The sequence below is a fragment of the Hippoglossus hippoglossus genome, chromosome 14 (assembly GCF_009819705.1).
Source record: "Hippoglossus hippoglossus isolate fHipHip1 chromosome 14, fHipHip1.pri, whole genome shotgun sequence".
NCBI lineage: Eukaryota > Metazoa > Chordata > Actinopteri > Pleuronectiformes > Pleuronectidae > Hippoglossus > Hippoglossus hippoglossus.
In genome coordinates, this window is record NC_047164.1 from 14,510,863 (window position 1) to 14,531,872 (window position 21,010).

Sequence of the window (21,010 nt, forward strand, 5' to 3'; positions counted from 1 at the left end):
GTATATAATCTTGAATAAAAATGTAAGCATAGAGGCAATAAACAAATATCTTAAAACCCTACTTAATCCAAAGCCAGGCTAAAACACGTCCATCTGCTCTCAGATCCTCTGGTAGACTCTTCCAGCAGCTTGGAGCGTAAAAAAACTGCGACATGTATGTTTTAATGTTGTGTCTTTTCAGTCTGGTAATTCAGTGTCTTGCAAAATACTGCTAGTGAGAGGCCAAATGCATCCCTGGTCCTGTAACTAGGCGGCACTCTAGTAGACAGTTCATGCATCTCCTGTTTCCTGTCTCCTCCAAAGTATATCAGTGGTACCACTGAGACAAATATGGTTTAAAAAGGAAATGTCAAGGAGAGACATTGATATAAATTTAATGTTCAATCGATTGCGAAGCCACAAAGTGAAGCACATGAAAGGTCCTGTAAGAAATAATGTGAGCAGGATAAGGAAGTCTTTCAGCTCACATGACTGAGATCAGGACAGTCAGTCAATGTTGCACTCGGCTGAAGAGGTGCAACATGGAGGACTGACCCAAGTCCCTAACTGATCAGCAGAGACCCGGAAAGAGTGAGGTCAAAGGTCAGATTGGTGCTGAACTCGACCATCACGACCACCTTGTTTATCTGCTTGTAGGATTTTCTACATTTCCTCAGTTCAGACTTTCCAGTCACGCTAAAATCAAATCTAAAATCCTTTGTCTTTTTTGTGCAAAACCTCAATTAAAAAAACTGATGTGTCTTTGTCCCCTCAGCTGTTGAAGTCCAAATCAGATGGCGAGGTTGGACTGGCGGCATCATGCGCTCATGCCAGCAGTGCCCCAGCCCTGCCACACTCCAGCGCTCATGAGAGAAACGCATCCACCAAGGTGAGTCCAGCTGGTACATACGCCTAAAATGTAATGAAATCTTTAAAGGTAGTTCACAGTGTGATGCCCTCCATGTGTTTCTCAGGGGTTACAGTTAGCTCTGGGAGAGATGTCAATGCCGTTAGACATGGAGTCCAGGAGGCAGATGGTTATTCAGAGCAAAGGTACTTGACTCCTTCAGTCTTCATCTGATTTATTTAGCACAGTGGAGACTTTCACTGGGTGTGGCCATGTGACTTTAACCAGAGGAAAGCTGTGGTAATTTTTACAGGAACATGTATTAGTTCCACTTAGTTTGACATGATCTGTCTGATTATATGATTATAACCAACTGGTAGCAGTGACATGGCACCATCAGTAGAGGGCACTGCAAGTCTGTGACGGCTGTCTCTGCCTCTCTGCCTGCACAGACGTGTCTCCCACTGTCCATCACTCCATCCTGCATCATCAGTCGCCACCGAGCGGAAACCAGGCGTACGACACCCTGAGTCTGGAGAGCTCAGACAGCATGGAGACCAGCGTCTCCACCGGCAACTCCGCCTGCACCCCGGAAAGGTGAGAGACTGGAAAATCAGAGGCTGGCTCTGTTACCATGGGAACACTCAAGTCTGCCCTGTCTTCCAGGAGAAGGGTCACTGTGCTTTTTTTTCCCACTGACATCATGTTCCGTTACACGTCTGCTCCCATGACTACAAGTACACTGTCTGTTGCCATGCCAACCTCTTCAAGTTTTTTTGTGAAGTTCAAAGACTCAGTTTGTTCATAAAGAAAAACCTTTGTCTCCTTCCTGTGTTTGGTCTCCGGGCATGTCTGTGTACATTTTTCATCCAAGGCCTTGTGTCATATAGCTGTGTCATCAGAGGCCGCTTCCCTCTGTGTGTTGCAGTGCCTGCGGGTTAGAGGCCCAGAGGATAGAGGAGATGGAGAAGATGTTGAAGGAGGCGCAGCAGGAGAAAGCCAGACTCGTGGAGAACAGAGTGAGTGACCAGCTTTAGTGCTGCAGAGCTTAGACGTGAACACGACTGAGCATCAGTTATTATATACATGTCCAAAACATCATCTCCATGATCATTTAAATTAGTGGATTAATCAATAAATCGATGGACATAGAATTATTTGGCAACTGCTTTGATAATTGATAGTTTAAATCCTTTCAAATTAAACATCAAAAAACTTACAAACTCTCTTAGCAAAGAATATGAAAAAAATCTCCTTCAAATTAGCGCAGGCATTTGTCAATATTTTCCAACCAACATTTTCAAACTAAATTATTAAATTGATTTTTGAAGATGGATTAATGAGATTGATAAATTTATTGATAGGGGAAATAATGTAATTAGTAATGTAACAAAAGCTGTGCTAGTGGAAAACATTTACATAGTTTTACATCACATGTGTGTATACACATATACAGTATTTTTTCTGTATAGGATGACTTATCAACCTATACAGAGTATTTTTATGGTTAGGATGATATCCTGATATGGATTATCACAAGTCTATCAGAATATAATATTTGTAAGACATTAGTGTACACCAACATGATATATATTATTTATCCGTTTAAATTTTCCATTATTAGCTTGTAAATGCACCTTGTAACTGTGTCTTAAAATGTGCTATACAAAGTTTACTTTTATTACTATTATTATTATTATTATTAGACAAATATATGAAAAAAATATATATAACTCATCAAATTGATGTTCAATGTAAAACATACAATAATTTGCTCCACCGTTTTCATTACTCATTTCACTGGTTAAAATAAATCTGTTTTTTTAGTTATAATTTGTATGAAATTATTTTTTTAACAACAGATTTCTATAAAAGAATTATATTATATGATCATCCAATCACCAAACCTACCAGGTCTACTTAAGGTGGATTTTGGTAAAAGTTTTGTGTGTCTTAAAAACAGTCTGAGTATGATCAGTGATCATAAGGTGAAGTGAAGTTGTGAGCAGTGCTTTGAAAAATCTTGTTGAAAGTGTCTGAAAGTGGCAAAGGATCATTTTACATCAGCAAAGCTTCTATATACACAAACTCGAGGGATATATTTTACAAAACCCTGGATTGGGACTTGAATTCTCATGTTCCTCCTCTGACAGTCATCCACTTTGTATCGCAATATTTGCCTACCATTAACATATCCTTCCCTTCTCCCCCATCTGTTCCTCCCTCTCTCCACTCCCAACGCTCCCAGGAGAGGGAGGTGCAGGCTCGGCGGCAGATGTTGGAGGAGGAGCGGAGGAGGCGAGAGGAGGCCGAGAGAAGGCTTCTGGACGAGACGGCCCACAGGCAGAGGCTGGTGGAGGAGGAGGTGAAGATGAGAGAGAAACACTTCTCCCAGGTCAGTGGAGCAGCGGGAGGAGACGACGGACGGCGAGAAGTGGAGGGAGGGAGGGAGACTTGGGGGAGAGGATGAGAGGCGAGACACTAAAGAGAGGCTGGGTGGATGAGAAGATCAAAGACTGTCAGGGAAGGGAGACAAAGGGGGAGAGAATGGAGGGAAGGGAGGGAAGGGAGGAGAGGGTGAGAGAAAGAGCAGAGAGAAATGGGTGGGGCTGAGAGGAGTAAAAAACATATATGATATACATCACGCTTTAATCTGACTGTGTTTAATTACCAGCTTCTCTCTTATGAGTACAAGTAAACAAATATGCTCAAATATCAACACACCTATAGCTCAACGTATTATTAGTTCTAGAAAACACTTTAATTATCAATAACAGATCAAACTAGAACAGTCTCTTTATGAAACCATATTTAAATTCACTAGATCCAGATCTATATTTTGATCTGCACAAAATTGCACATACTCATAAATATCAGTCCCTTAAACGTGCCTAATCTTTTTTCACCCATTATTATTATTTTCTGCGAAATCAATGAAAATAATGAAAGATGCTCTCAAAGTTAAAGAAAGTGGAAAAAAAGAGGTGATGAACTTATCTAATGTGAAAGCTGTTGCTCAAACTGATGAACCCAGAAAGTCTCCCACAGCTTTTTAGTGTCTTTCAGCTCCTTGTTTTGGTTTCACTGCCCTCACTGTGTTTGTTCATTCTCACCACTTTCATCAGAGATATGTTCAGACGCCGCACATTTCCTTTTACTCTGATGAACTCCCTGTACAGCAGCACTTAACACTATACAGAAAAATCAGAGGCTATAGCGAATGAAGGTAACTCCCTTAGTAGTTGATGAACACAAAATAAAAATTGATTTACTATCCCTCAAATCCAAATGATTGCTGACAGTATATCAGTATTATACCAAGTGGCTAACGCAGGTTTAGGTCACAGAAATAGAAACACGACACCTTACTTGCTCTGAGATTTCTGGATCCCTACGGATTTGTTTGGACTTGAAACTTGAAAGCAGAGTTCTCAAATCTTGACTTGTGTTAATAACTCCAACTAGAATGTCAATCAGTAAGACCCAATAGTTCCCTTAGTTTCAAATCTAGCTGCGCCAAATTTCACACACTCATAAATATCAATATCACATGTTTGATTTTTTCCAGGAAGATCAATGCATCCAAAATTTTAAGTGTTCTTCCCTGATCCATTTCAAACAGACCTAAACACCTTCTTTACTTGAAATTTGGCTGCAACATATTGGGCCCTGACTTGTGCTCAACCAAAAACCATAAAATTAGGCTCTACTGATTATCCCCATCACATCATTTAGTAGCATTTACATCACCAAGTCTATGAGTTACAACATGAAACATTTTCTTCACAGGCTCGTCCAATGACGCGCTACCTGCCCAACCGTAAGGAGGAGTTTGACTTGCGCGCCCACGTGGAGTCGTCCGGCCACAGCATCGACACCTGCCCCTTCGTCAACCTCACGGAGAAGATGTGTAAGGGCCACCTGGTGAAGATGGGCGGTAAAATCAAATCCTGGAAGAAACGCTGGTTCGTTTTTGACCGTCTCAAGAGGAACTTCTGTTATTACGCGGGTGAGGATACATTTTATTTCCGAAATGTGGATACATTTAAGCTTGAATATTATGGCTGAATTGTTAGTTGTGTTTGTTTACTCAGGGAGACTTACACGCATACCATGAACTCTGTGAAGGGGCTGTATGTAGGTTTAAAATGTGGTTTCTTGATGGGAGTGGGTGGTGGTGATGGTCACATGCTAACAAGCTTCATTCATCAAGAGGTTGGTTGTCCAGTAACAGCTTCCCATACAGCCATTTAACTATATGAGAAGATTCTTTGTCATTAAGGAATGTTATCCAGTAACCGATATAAAAAAATATTAAGCAACTTAATCCGTTTTATCTATCGATCATTTGCTATTACTGAGAAAAATATATTTAGTCCAGGGAACCTTAGGGGGCTCCCGAAGATTAAAAAAAAAAGATCTGCCCCCTGATTCTGATCATCACCAACATTTTGGGTTCTTCTTCTCGGACACATACCACGTCAGTTCACTAAGTTTTGTGGAAATCAATCTGGTTAATTTGCATAATCTTGGCTACAAACTAACAAACCAACAAACAAATGGAAAGGGGTGAAAACATAACCTCCTTACTGGAAAAAGTGACCATACAAATTATATCCCACAGCATGATGCAGTCCCATCAATAGGTACGATTCAGAAAGCTGTTTATTTCCTCCATCAAACCTGAATATAATAAAGGCATCAAGTTTTTGTCAAAATCTTTCTATATGAAGAAGTTTTTTCAGTCTAACCTCCCTCTGACACATTATTTCTTGTGCCCTTTAAACACTAAACACGCTTGATGTTCAGATATGTGTCTTTCCATAGAATAAAGTGTATTTATTGTCCTGATGGCCTGATTGTGTGAACTCACACTTTCTGTCAGGAGTCTCCAGTGCTTTAGAAAAGTGGGTCAATTCACCTCATGCGAAGTAAAAATGTCTTCCTGATAACTGGAACGACTCTAAAATAAATTTTGTTTATAAATATATGTTGAGCTCTCTTTATGATGACGCAGCCCCACAAACTAGAGCTTGTACTTTTAAAATCAGTTCAGAAAAGTTGTATTATCAACATGTGACATGTGACATCAAAGTGCATTTCAAAATCTGCACGTTTGCAGAACAGCTTGAGTAAAAACATCCCTCCCTCCTTCCTCTGTCATGGCCCTGAGGCCTCAAAGTTACACCTCGTGCTAGAAACTTCTCTCTGCTCCACCAGGACGGAACAGGATGAAGGAGTGTTAGGATATCAATCAGGAGACAAACAAATGAGAATGAGTTAATCAGAATCAAATTAAATGTATTGAGAACAGCAGGAATAGACTATGGAGCATAGACCCCAGCAAGTAGACCACTATGGAACCAGTCCTATGAATTAGGTGCTTCAGATATGAAGGAGACTCCACACTGGTGGTGGTGATGAGGAAGGAACATGAAGTTAGGACGTCTCATGGAGGCTTCTGATTGGACGGTTATGGGTGAAGGTGGTACTTGGAATAATTGACAGCTGAATGACAGGAAGGAGAGAGAACATTTTAAAACTTTGACAGCTCACAGTTGATTGGCTCAAGGCGAGGGAGTCAGGTTGTGATTGGATGAAGAGAGAGAATGAGCTGATGGGAGCGTAGAGACAGTGAGCACTGTGCATGTGATTCAGGAGACAAGAAGACAGTGTTCCTGACGGAGCTTTCCCTAAACTTCATACTGAAATGAACTCTTTAAACTCACCGTAAAGGAATGTTCAAGTTCTGCTTGGGCAGACTCTTCCAATTCGGGCTTCGTTTATAGGAATGGCTTCAGATGAATGTGATCAAACCCATTTTATTATCAAACAATCCACTGATAAGTAATATAATCTCAGGGCCGGATCCAGGGGAGGGGTCAGGTGGCACTGGCCCCATCTGAAATCTGACTGGCCCCTGAAGTGGGCTAGTCTAAAAATTGTCACTTAATAACAATATTAACAAAAATGTATTTTCCCAGCATTTTTGAAGAACACATTGTGCCTGAACAAGAAACAATTTAAAAATTGTTTTTTAATGATGTGTGGTTTTGCTCAAAGTTATAGAGTTAACAGTAAACAAGAAATTAATTAAATGGGAACTTTACTGAATCAGGAATTGTTCATGGATGTGGGACATATATTCAGCCCCTCTGTGTAAATTGTGGCCCCTGACTTAGAAAAATCCTAGATCCGCCAATGCATAAACTTTTTGTTGAAAACTTTCCTGCTGTTCACCAGGCTGAGACCTGACTTCTTTGTTTTCACTGTCTAAGTTGTGGTTGTCCTCACTTCTCTTTATTCATCGGGAGCCAAACAGTGAATAATGCTGCACAAAGTAGAATTTTTTCCGCCCTCGCTGTTGCTGTTGTAAATTAGTTGGCAACTCACATCTAAACTGTCCCCGACGTTTGAAATGAGAACATTTAGTTTGAATAATTGACCGTCACATTTTGAGACACAAAGTTCGAAACACAATCCGAGTATGTTTTCATTACTGACGCCCCTCGTCTCTTCGCTCCCCTCTCTCTCTCCTCTCTTGCCTAGCCTTTTCACCCCCTCACTCCTGACGAAGATGATGGTGGTGATGATGGTGATGAAATAAGATGCAATACTTTCTCTGGATGTGTTTTTCTTGGGGAGGAGGCTAGCTCCTGGCTTGTTCGTGACTAATAAAACGAAACTCACATTTCAAAAACATTTATCTCATTACTAAGCAGATTTGACTTATGGAAGAGGGAGAACGAGAGAAAGTGTTGAACGTATTTCAAAAGATTGCCTTTTAATTGTCGCTGGGTGTTTGTTTCTGAGCCGGGCACCGCAGCGTGCACTGGAGGAGACAGAAGGAAAAGGGCCACTGTTTGTTTGAATAAGACCGGAATCAGACAGAAACTCTTTAAACTGAGGTAATTTGAAGAAAATTGATCTGAGATGAGAAAAAAAAAGTCTCTTTCACACTCAAACGCCTTTAGTTTAGCCTCAAACTAGAAAAAAAACATCAATCCTGCAATTGCATCCGCTGAGATCCATCCAGCAAATTTACGGAAACATAACACTCCTCAGTGTTGGAGTGACTTAAAACTGCTTGTAGGTACATGCTGGGAACAAAGAACCAACTACTGGACACGAGCTCTGACCTGCTTTAAGGGAAAATGTTGAAGATCAAATCCAAAAGAGGCTTTTCCTTTTAAGATTTACAAAAGATCTCAACCTCGCCAGCGGGGACAAAAAAAAAAAAAAAAGGGTACGACTGAAGAAAACAAGTCAAATTAATAGGATGGCAAAGACTTGAGGCATAGCTTGAAATAGACCTGCACTTTTAATTAACTTTTACTCTGATCTGCTGCTGCTCATACCTATTCATGTAATATGTGTGTTGCTGGGAAAAGTGGGGGTTAAACACCTTTCTTCTTTTTGTCCGTATCGGGTTTCTCCATCCACATTTCACTTATTCTTCTTCTGTTTTACTCAAACTGCCACCATTTTTCAAATATTATTAATTTTACATTTGGTAGAATAGACGGACAGAAATAATAACTTAAAAAGACACAAAATTGCTCTGCAAAGTAAACCAATTAAGGCAGAAACAAACAATACTCATCCATTCAAGTAAATATGCTATTCACTGTTGAATTGCTCACCCCTGAGGGCAATATTCAGCTTATTGAAATGAAATCACTGTTAATGATTAAAAAAAAAGAGAAAGTTTAGCTTGATCATAAATGTTAAGAGTGATGGAGAATGACACATCTACAAGAAGATAAGATTCCTGGCTTTTACCTAGAATCCTTCTTAAAGTCACATTTTAGGTACAAAACAATCTTATCTTGAATAAATGACCAGATCATACAACTTTTATTTCTGCTGGAACTCGTTGTAAATTATTGGATACTGTGTGTGACATTACATAGCACTTTATCTATTAGGCCTTTTCTCACATGCAGTTTGACCTGAGCAGTTGTTCCAGTAAGAAACTAAATATGTTTTTACGTACTCAGTTTCTAATTTTCATTTATTTCCATCTAATTGTGTATGTTTTAAACTGTCCACCATTCGATCACAGTCAGCTGTTAAGAGTGTGAGATTATTCTACAGTTGCCTTTATTTCATTACAAAATGACTACAATTAACTTAGACATTTTAAATACATTTTTGGGATCCATGGCCCTAATTATGAAATGATAAATATTTGCTTTAAAAGGAATTCAGGCTTTGACAATCTGTCCAAAAACAAACATGAGCTGTATTCCCACCGTTGCGGCTGGTTGTACTGTCTGGAGCTCAGACTGGCAGAGGTCTTGCATCAGTAAAAGACGTAATATAATGTTTCTTAATGTTTTTTTTTCCTTTTTCTCCTCTCAGACAAGCATGAAACCAAGCTGAAAGGACTCATTTACTTTCAGGCGATTGAAGAGGTTTATTATGATCACCTACGCAGTGCCACCAAGGTAAACACTCTCTATTCTATTTTATAATAGGCTTCTATTAGATCATAGATTTAATGGAATAAAATCTGAGGGCTTTTGACTCAAAATGTTATTTAATCAAATTAGGGGGAAAAATGTAGAGTAATTTTAAAATCACAGATGTTCTGTTTTAGAAACCATCATTTATAAATGAAGGTTTTGGACCAGCTCTTACTTTTTAAATTAAATTACAACTAATAAAGCTTATTTTAACAATATAATTTAGCTTATTTTTTCAAAATAGAAGATATGATAATTATAGAATAAAACTTTGAGCGTCTGTGGTACATACAAATGTACCAGGTTCTGGATTGATTTGGTTGGATTTGCAATTTTTAACCTCAATAAATTAATCTTATTATCTTATTTTACAAAAGTGTATAGACTATTTACAAAAAACATTTTTGAAACAGACAATTATGTGTCAGCTAATATTTTAATGTATTTTGTTCTGATAAACGTCTCGGAGGAAAAAGGTGCAACAGGTGCAGCTGCAGTCTCTGGTCTATAACGTCTCCCTCTCTGTCCCCCTGTGATCCTCCAGAGCCCCAATCCTTCTTTGACCTTCTGCGTGAAAACCCACGACCGGCTCTACTACATGGTGGCCCCGTCCCCGGAGGCCATGAGGATCTGGATGGATGTCATAGTAACGGGTGCCGAAGGCTACACGCAGTTCATGAGCTGAGGGACCATGTGTCGGGTGACAGGTTTGGAGGATGATGGGGACTGAGCGAGCACCGAGACACCTGCACGGCAACCTGAGCTGCTCCCCTGCTGGGGCCGGAGCTGAGGCTGAGGACACGCGGCTGATGTGTCACGGATGGACGTTTGAGGAGACACATGATCCGGTGCTCGTATAAAAGAAGCCTGATGCTTTGGTGCAAATGAAGGCTTGACAGAGGTGCTTTTTTTTGAAAGAATTCACAAGTTGGAAAACAGACTGAGCAACCTGCCTTTGGATCTATGAAGGGAGCTTTCTAGAAACAAAGCCGTATTAAACACGTTCTATTACCAACATGTATTTTCAATACTTACAATATGATTTTGGAGGTTTCTGGAGGAACACTTGGAACATTTCTTACTTCACATAAGCTCAAACTCTTTACATCTCTGAAGCCGATCTGTGCATGTGCAGTGTTATCACTCTAACTTGTTTCTCTTTTTGATACATTTGTACTTTTCCCTGCAGTTTATTAACCTTCCGATTAAAAAATGTATCTTTTAATATGTCAAAAACACTAAAAGGAAAACAGAGTTTTTGTAGCAAGTATTCTAAAATATTTTTAAAGAGTCATATATTACGCAGCTTTGGTGCCAAATACTTTATGAAATGTTTTTATCTGATTTTTACAATACAAATTTTAATATCACTCAATATACAGTGCAATATTATAAGGGCTTTTCATTCAGATAAATAATAGCATTCATGTGTATTATAAAAAAACATATTCGCATTTTAACAGAAATCATAAATTATATAATAGTCCTGTAATGATATTGTAAAACTACCGTGTATATCTAATGAATAAAAGTATGTGATGCATCTGATGCTTTGTTTATCTGACAAACTAATTGGTTCCAGACAAATGGGCTAAACTGAACACGTTCACTTACAAACCAGCTCCTTCCTTAATTAGTGTTTCTCACAATCAAGTCATTAATTTTTTCCAGCTTTCTTTAAATAACCTCATAAGCCCTTAAACGCTCCACACGTTTCATGTTAAATGGAGAGCACACAAAAGGTGTTCGCTTCAAGACACTACAACTCCTCTATTTACACAACAAGAGTCAGGTGGTTGAATTAGTTAATGATCTCATTAATTCGTTAACTGTAGAAGTTGTTGTAAGAGAACTGAAGCCATGTGTTTCTGGCTCAGTGTATTTCATTTGATGTCTTGCCCTGAACTATAGTCTATTTAAAAAATGAGAAGAAAAAATAAACATGTATTGAAATTACATGCAACTTAACATGTATGATTCAACATCGAGAAATTTCACATGCGAGGGGGGGAAAAAAAAACACGTCACGGAGAAGACGTCTCACACAAATTCTCCATAAACAAGTTTTTTTAATATTTATTCCTTGATAAAAATATATTCACGTGTTATTTATCTTCTCACGCCCTTGGTTTCAAAACTATGATAGAGATGTGCAGGTGCAGACAGATAATAATATGTGAGCGGGGGCCGTTAAATTAATTTATAGCGGGGATTGTTGAAATATTTAACAGATGTAATCACTGAAACACACCTTTGCTCCTGACAGGTACCGATTAGACTCAGCACTGGAAATATAAACTTTTAAAAATCCCTGGTTCCATAGTGTAAGTGTTTAGTGATTCAAATGAGCATCCAATTCAGGTATTTAAAAAATCTGAAGTATCTGCAGCTTCATTGAACTCGCTCAAAACATCCGCGTCTCTCTGACCTTGGGAGAGACGTTCACACACGTTGCTATTATCAGTGTCTTTGAGTCGCCGGTGCGCCTGTCTGAATTATAAACAGATCAATGTGAGCTCATTACCGTGGTGATGAGCATGTGTGACACCCAGCCTTATTGTTGGTGAAATATTAATGAGCCAAGGATGATCACTGTTAAACATGCAGACCGGCCTTTCCCTTAGGCCTCTGGAGCATGAGCACGATGGTGCAGCCGCTGAATTAGTGAAGGTCTCTCATGGTTTTGTCAGTATTAATGGGGGGATATTAACCTCGTCTGAAGACAAGCTCAAGCGCTCTGATGAAATGGAGATGTCTCTCGGCTCGGAGGGCAAGTTCATAGTAAAAATCACCTGTCAAATCCTCCCGCTCCCTCACCCATCACAACATTTCACCACAGACGTTTGTAATTTATACGTTTTCATATCCACATGTGCGTTCAGAGTAATTTAGGAGATTAAAGAGAAAAAAATCTCCTGCCCAACCCCAAACATGTCCACATGCACACACGCACACACACATGCACGCACACGCGGCAGATGAAAGCCTCCAAATAAATGTAAATGCATCTGAAACAGCAGAGAAAGTTCCGCTCCTAATGTGCACCGCTTTGAACAAACCTTCTCCGCTCTCTTTGAAGGAGAATGTAAAATGACAGTCATTAATTCAGAATCGGGTACGTGGCATTCAGATCATTAAATTGTAATAGAAGAAACATGTTTTTTTGGGAGGGGAGAGTTTCGTGGCAAGAACAACAATGATATGTGAAAAATATCCGGAGGGGAGAAGCGCCAGCATTGACCTAATGAAGCCAACAAAAATACAAATTGTAAAACCACAGCTGCAGCCAACTACTTTTTATTTCATTGACTACCAGCAGTGAAAGTGAAGTGCTCACCAATTTCACTGCAGATAGAACATTGGTATTATCACACTGTGTATATTCAGTCTTTATAATGTCCAGTTTTTAGACAACAACATATTTTTCACACTGTAAATTTAAATGCCAATAAATCAGATAAAGATCAATTACATACCAGCTCGGTTTTTCAGAATTTCTTCTCTGCTACTCGGTCACTTTTAAGGGTTTGACCTTTGGCCTCAGACACGTTGTTTTCTTGTGAGTTAATTAAAGTAGAAATTTATTTAGAGCTGTATCAGTGTAAAGCCAGTCTGGACGTAATCGGCGTAATGTTACCTAAAGTACAGATGCATAAAGAATGGATGAAAATAATAAAGTAAATGTACTTTGTGACATCCCACCCTTGTATAAACTGTGGAGGAGCGCTTGGCGTGAATGAAGATGTGTAAAAGCTGAAAGGTGACAGACGTCCAACCTCTGGGGTTTAAATGACTCTGCAGAGCAGCGGGACACAGCCTGAGTGCTGCGAATGACACAGAGGAACCATTTGGGACGTGTTCGCCATGTTGGGGACGTGTTTGCTAAAAAAAAACATGAGAGGCACAAGTGAGACACGATCAGTAAATGTACCTCAAACTCTGATTACTCTGTTTTTAACAATGATCTGTTTTTCTACGCTTCATATGTCATTTATGTAAATTCTATATTTTTTCCAACATACATTTTTGTATAACACTCAATTTTCTATCTACAGTGTCCATCAGTAAACTTTTACAGGAGGACTTTTAACTTTATCAAACCACTTAAGAATAAGCTATGATTCATGTGCCGTGAACACCTTCATGAAAATGCTTGCAGGAGTTAGAGCGCATTGGAGTGATGGTCTAAAAACTGTGACATCCCGAAACAAAGACACAACAAATGCTGTCGTCCTTCATATCACACACGTCTGCTTCACCATGAAGTCCTTGAGGAACGGTAAAATCAACATAACCATGTGACTGACTGATTCAGATCCGTCATGGCTTTGTGCAAATCACTTTAGCCTTGTATAAACATTCATGAATAAAAGACGTATCTCATGCTTGTCACTTTTTGGAGGCTTGATTATCACTTTTCGTGCCAGAAACAAATGAGAATGAGCTGTAGCCTGAACATGAAAACATCCACAGATGATCCCCTCCGAGCGGCTCCCATTCACAAGTTGGAAGTGAATTCCGTGTTTTCCTCATATGTTCAAAGAGGGGCAAAAGTTGAGGACAATAAATTCGGAGGGAGATGATGATGAAATGATGGTGTAACCCTCACTAACGCGCCATACGTGCGCTTGGCATGCAGCATTGACTTTCCTGACTTCTGGGCTCACACACAATATTCAGACAATAAATTTAGGTTTATAATTTTGATGGGCAGCCCTTGTGTTGCTGAAGAAACGTGATAACAAACACCTCAAATATAATTTGATGTTCGGTTTGATCCAAATTTGACATCCTTCATTTCGTTCAGCGGCAAACAAGTTTGGATGATTTGTTTGACGAGAATTAAAAGGGAGAAATAAAGGTATTTTGACTTATTTCACAACTTTTCCTGAATGATGAAAAGGAAATTGAAGCTGATGGTGGAGACAACAGGGAAACGCTGCAGCACTGTGGTGAGCAGCACCTTGGACTTATTCTTATGATGCACAAACAGGAAGCCCTCTGTGGACCAATTAACACAGGCAGAGAGAGCTGTCAGCGATTTCCTGGGAGACCCTTTGACTTCACCCGCTACTGCTGTTTCAATCTGGTCTCCGTTACGATCACATTTATCCAGATTGCATCAGGTTGCCTTTCTACAAATCGCTCAAAACTCAGCGATCGCACGGTGGGCGATTTGCTGAACAGCTCCCCTGTAACAGAGCTGTCCCTTTAAATGACTCAGATTAACACAAACAACAGAACATTTCACTAAGATTCAGTGTAATCTACAAATACTGAGGATCTGTAGATTATTTAGTGGACGTGTTTCACTTGACTGGAAACAACTCCTCTGCAGTCATTTTGGATAATGTCTTTATGTGCAATCAATTCAAGTTAGAGGTTTCCCGACTTTCGCTTGATTCACAAACTCATCGCTCAGCGGACGAGTCCATTAGAGGCTAGTGTCCCATCAACATGCAAATTCAGCAGAACTGGAAATAAGACCATTAGTTTTGGCCAAATTATCATGTCACAGACGTGCAACTCAGCAAATGAGCCGGTGGAATGGTTGGACAGGGAGGGGTACGGAAAACAGGCGGAAGGGATAGAGAGAGGGGTAGAGAGCGAGAGAGAGAGAGAGAGAGAGAGAGAGAGAGAGAGAGAGAGAGAGAGAGAGAGATGCAAATCCCATGGCAACAGCTACCAGAAAACAAGTCTAAAATAGGGGGCAGTGTCCGCTATTACTATAGCAACAGGAGAGCAGCACATTCACTCAGCTGAAGGAGAAAAACAAAGCTTTATTCCTCACATAACTGTTATTGACAGTCTTTACCAATAAATGAATGTGTCTCACTAACTTAGCAATGGAAAAAAAAAAGAGTCGACAACATCGAGCGAATAATTTAACTTCAATTGTGCATAGACTCACTGTCATTTTATCAAACAAAGTCTCTGTGAAGTTACGAGCTGACAACTACGGAGTGAATATGGCAAAAAAATGTATTAAATACAATTTAGACATAATTATAGCCTCATAAAGTAATTTCCAGACTGGACTATATGTCTATGATGACAGCATATTTTCAATCAACACACAAATGCAAACCACAAGTGAGATCATAATTCATATAATTTACACCTATTTACCTGCTCTACTGTATAACCAGAGACTTTTATTTTTAAAATACTTAATGGCCACAAAAGAAACAAGCTCTGTTATATTCTAAAGAACCGCAGCACTGAGCTCCACGCCCGGTTTGTTTACCTCAAACATGTGCACACTCTGCACTGCAGGAGAAAAAAAACACAGTGATGCTCTGCCTGCCTTCCCGAGCGTCCACCAATCACAATTCACATCTACCAGAATCCAACCAATGGCAGCAAGGAAGCCTCAGCACGCGCAGCCAATCGGCTCTGAGCGTGGACCACTGATGCAACGGAGATGCAACAGAGCTGAACAACAAAGTGCTGTGAATCAAATAGTCCCCTTCCAAAACAACACCATGCCTCCTTATTATAAAGAACGACATCTGAATTCTACTGGTTTGTGTTGGAGGGTCGTTTGCACGTAAATCCAAACTGTGTGTGCAGGTTGTGGACGTTAGTTTCAGGGTGTGAGTCCGCTCTGTAAGAAACGCATCTGCCCTCCATGCCGTCTCCCTTGGCAACAGGGGACCACAAGAGAAAACGATTACAAAGTGTAACGTTACAGTAATCTGATTACATTTCAGATTACCACGGATACACTTCTATTTGATAGACTCGCAACGTGTCTTGTTTACACTTTCCACTTTGAAATCGAACTGTTCAATTGATGAATTGATATCAGAAGATATCATTAAATCCATAATATTTCACCAAACTATAGTTCGAGACTCTGCGCAATAATCTACTTCCGCTATAGCATAATTTTGTAATTCATGTCACATTTGCTTAATTTCTATTGAATGCCTTTGATGTTTCCTTTTATTCAGCAGGAGCAGAGTGGACAGAAATCGCCGTGTTGTGTCAACATTTGAGCGAATGATTGAATGAATGACCCCTCGCTTGTAAGACGGGTCATTAAAGTGACGGGTTTACTTTAGAAACTAACACGAGGAGGCAGCTCTCGAACTTTTGTGGCGGAGCAGCAGCGAGCGAGCGAGCGAGCAGGTGGTGGGACGTCCTTCAGCGGGGAGTGGGCGGAGGGATCTGGTGTTGTCCCCGTGACGCAGTCGGTTGCTAGGTGTGAGTGAAGTGATGCTTCCCCACTATGAAGCTGCTCCTCAGTTTACTGCTCGAACACAACAAAGCAACAACTCGCCGTTTCCCCGGATATTCTCCGAGCTGAGAAACAAAAAAACTACGGCAACAGCGACAGCAATGGCTTTTTGAATTCGTGAAGCTTTAGGACCCGAGAATAAACCGTGCTTTGCTTCAGCAACGCACCCCCAAGAGCTCTCCACGTTTTCCCGCAAGAATGGAGTAAGTCGTCGTTGTAGTTTGTTGTGTCTCTCTCTGTGTGTGTGTGTGTGTGTGTGGAGGAGTTTGTTATTTGGCTGGTTTCTCTACAGTTACCTCTGTTTCAAGTCATGGAATTCGTCTGAATAGTTTCTTGTTATTTGTTGTGGTTCCTTCCAGTGTTGTTTACTTTGTTAACAGTGGGTTTTAGGGTCAAAGTCTCTTCTAACGTCTTCTTGTAAGAGAGTTGTGTTAGAAGTGATGTTATGCTGGAGGATGACGATGGCGTCACGTTTCTGTCACTTTCAGTTTTCTGTCCCCTCTCATAGAAATCACTTTATTGACCTTTTTTTAAAGAGCTTAAGTGATCAAACCGGTGTAATTGATTAAAAAGGAACATGTAATTGGAAGCGGCGGATCTGCATTGATCCGATTTAAGGATCAGGGTGTGTCTCACTTAGAGGGATGTGCTGTATATCTGCTGAGAGTCTGGAGCCTCTCATCAACAGTTGGGCCCCCGACAGCGTCACCAGGTCCCACGTGCTTTGAGTGCATTTTCCTTTGGGGATGTTCAAAGTCCCAGAGGTCACAGCTCTCACATCTGGATCACTCACTGCTATTTTGGACTGTTTTTATTTTAATTCATTATTTCAATTTTATTTGAAATCATTGAAATCATCGATTAAATGTGTATATTTAGGATTGCTCCAAAGACCATCATCCTACTACATGATGTCTTCATTTTTCATCACAACAGGCTGAATCATGTGGAGGAAGTCAGCGACACCGTCAGGAGTGATTTTCCTGATTCCATCAAGTCGACTGAACAAGTTGGATCTGTTCTTTGTCTCTGAACGCTGTCTCCGTTTGTCCTCTAGGTTTCATTATGCTCACCCAGCCCTGCTCTCTGTGGCCCATCTGTCAGACCCCGCTTGCTCTCAGCACATGCTCGGACTTGGACTTGGCCTGAATCGCGGCACCAGCAGACAGAATGATGGCAACATCAGCTCCTGTTTGGAAGGCTCTTCGTGTCTGCCCGGCAGACCCCCTCGCTCTCTCTCACCCACAGGCTAACCACAGCCAATCACAGGGGTGCAGGGGGGAGGTGTCAGAGGAGAGTCAGCACTTAATTGGTGAGTTGCAGTGAGTACGCTTTTTTATATTTTTCCCATTTCAGGTGGGCTCGGCACTGCAGCACATACGTCCTTCTCGAACAGTAGGTAAAAACTAGCTTTGTCTAATATACGCGACCGATAGTTTCTAACTTTATTCAGAAAAAGATCTTCTTTGCATGAACTATTAGTCGATTAGGGATTAGGAAACTGCGACGTGCGCTGTTGGATGACTGATATTTATTTTATATTTTTTACAAACACTTTTTTTGCTGTAACATTTTTCTCCACCCGACAGCTTTTAACGACTACAATTTTTTACCTTCCTCAATAGGTGATGGTCTCACTGACTGGATGACGGAAGAAGTGGATTTCTCCTCATACCTCCCAAACCCCCCTTCCCCTCCCTCCTCCACCAATGCCTCCCTTCCCCCCTCACCCCTTCAGAATGATATCCAGGTGCCCTCTGACTTGGAGGTCATGACCTCCCTGCTGCAGGAGGAACTCGCCCAGCTAGAGGACTACTTCCTGTCCGAGCCAGTGCCCGAAAAGGGGCCGAGGCTAGGGAAATGCGACAGGGTTCCTCTGCCGGCGGGTCCTCAGCCGTACAGTCAGCTGCCATACGCATCATACTCGGCATCCAACCAATCGGACACCAGCCCACTTCTTGTCACCCTGGCAACGGGAGAACTGGACCTGCTGAGTATCTGTGGCGGGCCCATTGGGCGATCCAAAATTCCAAGACACGCCCCGTACAGCTGCAGTCGCCCCAGTGGGTGTAGTAGGAAAAGAGTCCCTGATGGTGTGAGGTTCGGTGAAGGTTATGATAACAGTTTGTTGAGTTCCAAAGGAAGCAACTCAGGTAACTCAGCGGTGAACCTGTCAGGTAATTATTGCTGTGGAGAAGACGAGCAGCTATTAGGAAAGAACTATTGCCTGGGTAGTGCAGTTGAAGTCAGACGATGTGCTGCTCTAGCCAAAGAGGACAAAAACTGCTGTTTCAGTCAAGATGTTATCGGTGGTGGGAAAGTTGTTGGTGGAGGTTTTGGCTTCGGTGGATCCCTTGATGTCCCACACAAGAAAGAGGATTTGTTGATGTATAGCATGAGGGAGGTCAGTGGAGTGTCTGGTAGCCACGACGTGCTGAACAGTATCAAGAGCAGCGTAGAGGTGACAAAAGCTACTGGCTGTTGGAAAACTGAGAGCAACGAAGGCTGTTATCTTCCACCACCGCAGCCCGAGGCCTATCCTAGCTTCTTAGGCAGTGTCAACGAACAGCTCAAATCAGAGAGTCTGCAGTTAAGGCAACATGATCTACACTGTAATTTCCTTGAGGATCAGGCCCCAGAGTGTCTTTTAATGGCCAGGGAGAGTCTGGACTTGGAGTCGTCAGGGCACAGACAAGCATGTAGGCTAAAGGAAGACCACTGTGAAGAAGAATTCGACGAGGACCTCACCCCGGGTGAAGGCGGGGAACGCAAACAGAAGAAGAGAGATCAGAACAAAACTGCCGCTCACAGGTGAGTTATAGTTTCTATTTGAATTTCAAACATAAAAAAATACATAAACATAAAAATCTCCATTTAATCTTTCTTCTCCTGAACGCAGGTATCGCCAGCGAAAGAGGGCGGAGCTCGATATTTTGGAGGAACAGCTGCACGGCCTCGAAGGGAGGAACCGGGAGCTCCGGGACAAGGCAGAGTCCGTAGAACGTGAAATCCAGTACGTTAAAGATCTGCTGATCGAAGTTTACAAAGCCCGTAGCCAAAGGCTGAAGCAGGACACGACAGCGTAACACCGAGCTCGAGCAAGTCCGTTTAAAGAGGGAGTAACAGGGAAAATGTGGAGCTTTTTTGAATGTTTCTAATGTTGTTTTTCCACGGTGAGAGGGGTAACTGCATGCTTCGCTAATGTGATCTTTATTTTTACATTTTAAATTAACACTGTCCAATGCTTCCACTGCTTTCGCACTCCAATCACTCGAGCCTGCACTGTGGCATTGCAATGCTTAAAAACGACAATCATTTTGAATAGGTCTCGCACTGAATGAATCTACAAATTATTTCTGAATAGTTACTGTAATTTATTATGCAGGTTTAATATTTTTGATAGCCTTAAATTGGAATTGATGTCAGCGATAGAGCTTAATTTTTATTTTTTTTCCTACTTTAAACTTTGAATTGCAGTTACTGTGTCGCCCTTTTCAGTAGCAGAAGTAGTCGAATATGTTGCGTCAACTGCATCGTTTTATTTTGAAGACATCTTTCAGACAGAATATTTTTCTAGAATAATTTCAAATCCACCTTTGAACAGCGGACGACATTTCAAATGTGATCATTTAGAAATTATAAATGTATTGACTGAAGGATCCGGTGACATACAGATGAGGAAAATAACCTATTGTCAAAAATGTATTTTATTATTGTTACTTTTTTGTGCACAATTTTATTTACTTTAGATCCAATGCAGCCCTAAATATTATTTCCTTGATGGGATTTGTATGTTTTGAGCTTGTCATTCTTTATCGTTTTGTGGTAATTTGTGATATTTTTTCTCTGGCACATTGCAAATTGTACAATCTGTCTTGCAGCTCAGGATATGCAGCCTGTTATCCTACATCCTTATAAATAGCAGTAGACATTTGGAGATTACAGACTTGTAAAATAGCTCCTCTGTTCTTCATTTTACATGGGGAAAGATTTGACAGGTTTACAGGTTTTCCCAGTGGAAAGAAAGGGTTTTCCATATGTACAAATATTGTAAGTAGTGGTAGTAACTAACAATCTCATTCTGCATGTTTTTCGCTCTGGAATAGAAAATGTAGGGTTTCAGAAATGAGTTTCTCTAAACTGCTTGTTAAGGCAATAAGTTTTCTAGGCCTCTGGCTGATCTGCACTAATTTGTAATGACTTTTGTATAATCAGGGAGTGTTTCAGCCTTTTCTTTGTAGAAACCGAAAGAAAATTAGACTGTTTGTCAAAGCTTTTGCAGTGTTGGCTTTGGTGTGAAAGGATTCTGTCTAAATTATTTTCCAGCTCTTTTCTCGCTTTATTCTAAAAAAAAAAAAATCATTTTTATTTTTATTTATATTGTTTGTTTAGTTTTTGACAAAAACTGGTGTCACACTGTTGTTCCTCCTCCCCGCCCTGCGGTGTACTATCAACTGTGAATGTGAAAACCAA

General features: G+C 40.7%; 2 protein-coding genes across 12 annotated transcripts in view; both read left to right on the plus strand.

Moving 5' to 3' along the window:
• phldb1a (pleckstrin homology-like domain, family B, member 1a) overlaps positions 1–10,842 on the plus strand; it is a 32,031-nt gene extending 21,189 nt beyond the window's left edge. For 7 of the 11 annotated variants that reach the window (XM_034607729.1, XM_034607734.1, XM_034607736.1 and 4 more), the window contains 8 exons: positions 755–868; positions 954–1,032; positions 1,279–1,423; positions 1,755–1,845; positions 3,075–3,221; positions 4,616–4,835; positions 9,191–9,276; positions 9,839–10,842. In XM_034607729.1, the coding sequence (XP_034463620.1) occupies positions 755–868; positions 954–1,032; positions 1,279–1,423; positions 1,755–1,845; positions 3,075–3,221; positions 4,616–4,835; positions 9,191–9,276; positions 9,839–9,979 (1,023 nt within the window). In that variant the 3' untranslated portion in view covers positions 9,980–10,842. The remainder of the gene's footprint in view (positions 1–754; positions 869–953; positions 1,033–1,278; positions 1,424–1,754; positions 1,846–3,074; positions 3,222–4,615; positions 4,836–9,190; positions 9,277–9,838) is intronic. The other 4 variants (XM_034607731.1, XM_034607730.1, XM_034607733.1 and 1 more) reach the window with 1 other exon arrangement.
• Positions 10,843–16,489: 5,647 nt separating this feature from the next.
• atf5a (activating transcription factor 5a) lies at positions 16,490–20,882 on the plus strand. Its single transcript, XM_034607743.1, has 4 exons — positions 16,490–16,740; positions 17,595–17,849; positions 18,163–19,348; positions 19,437–20,882. The coding sequence occupies exons 2-4, from the start codon at positions 17,708–17,710 to the stop codon at positions 19,621–19,623; spliced, it is 1,515 nt and encodes a 504-aa protein (XP_034463634.1). The 5' UTR covers positions 16,490–16,740; positions 17,595–17,707; the 3' UTR covers positions 19,624–20,882.
• Positions 20,883–21,010: the final 128 nt, after the last annotated feature.

Excerpts from the sequence above, each read along its gene's own strand:
- atf5a (XM_034607743.1), top strand. The coding sequence starts at position 17,708 with ATGATGGCAACATCAGCTCCTGTTTGGAAGGCTCTTCGTGTCTGCCCG. Across the intron at positions 17,850-18,162 it reads GGAGAGTCAGCACTTAATTG|GTGATGGTCTCACTGACTGG; the intron begins GTGAGTTGCAGT and ends CTTCCTCAATAG. Across the intron at positions 19,349-19,436 it reads AACAAAACTGCCGCTCACAG|GTATCGCCAGCGAAAGAGGG; the intron begins GTGAGTTATAGT and ends TCCTGAACGCAG.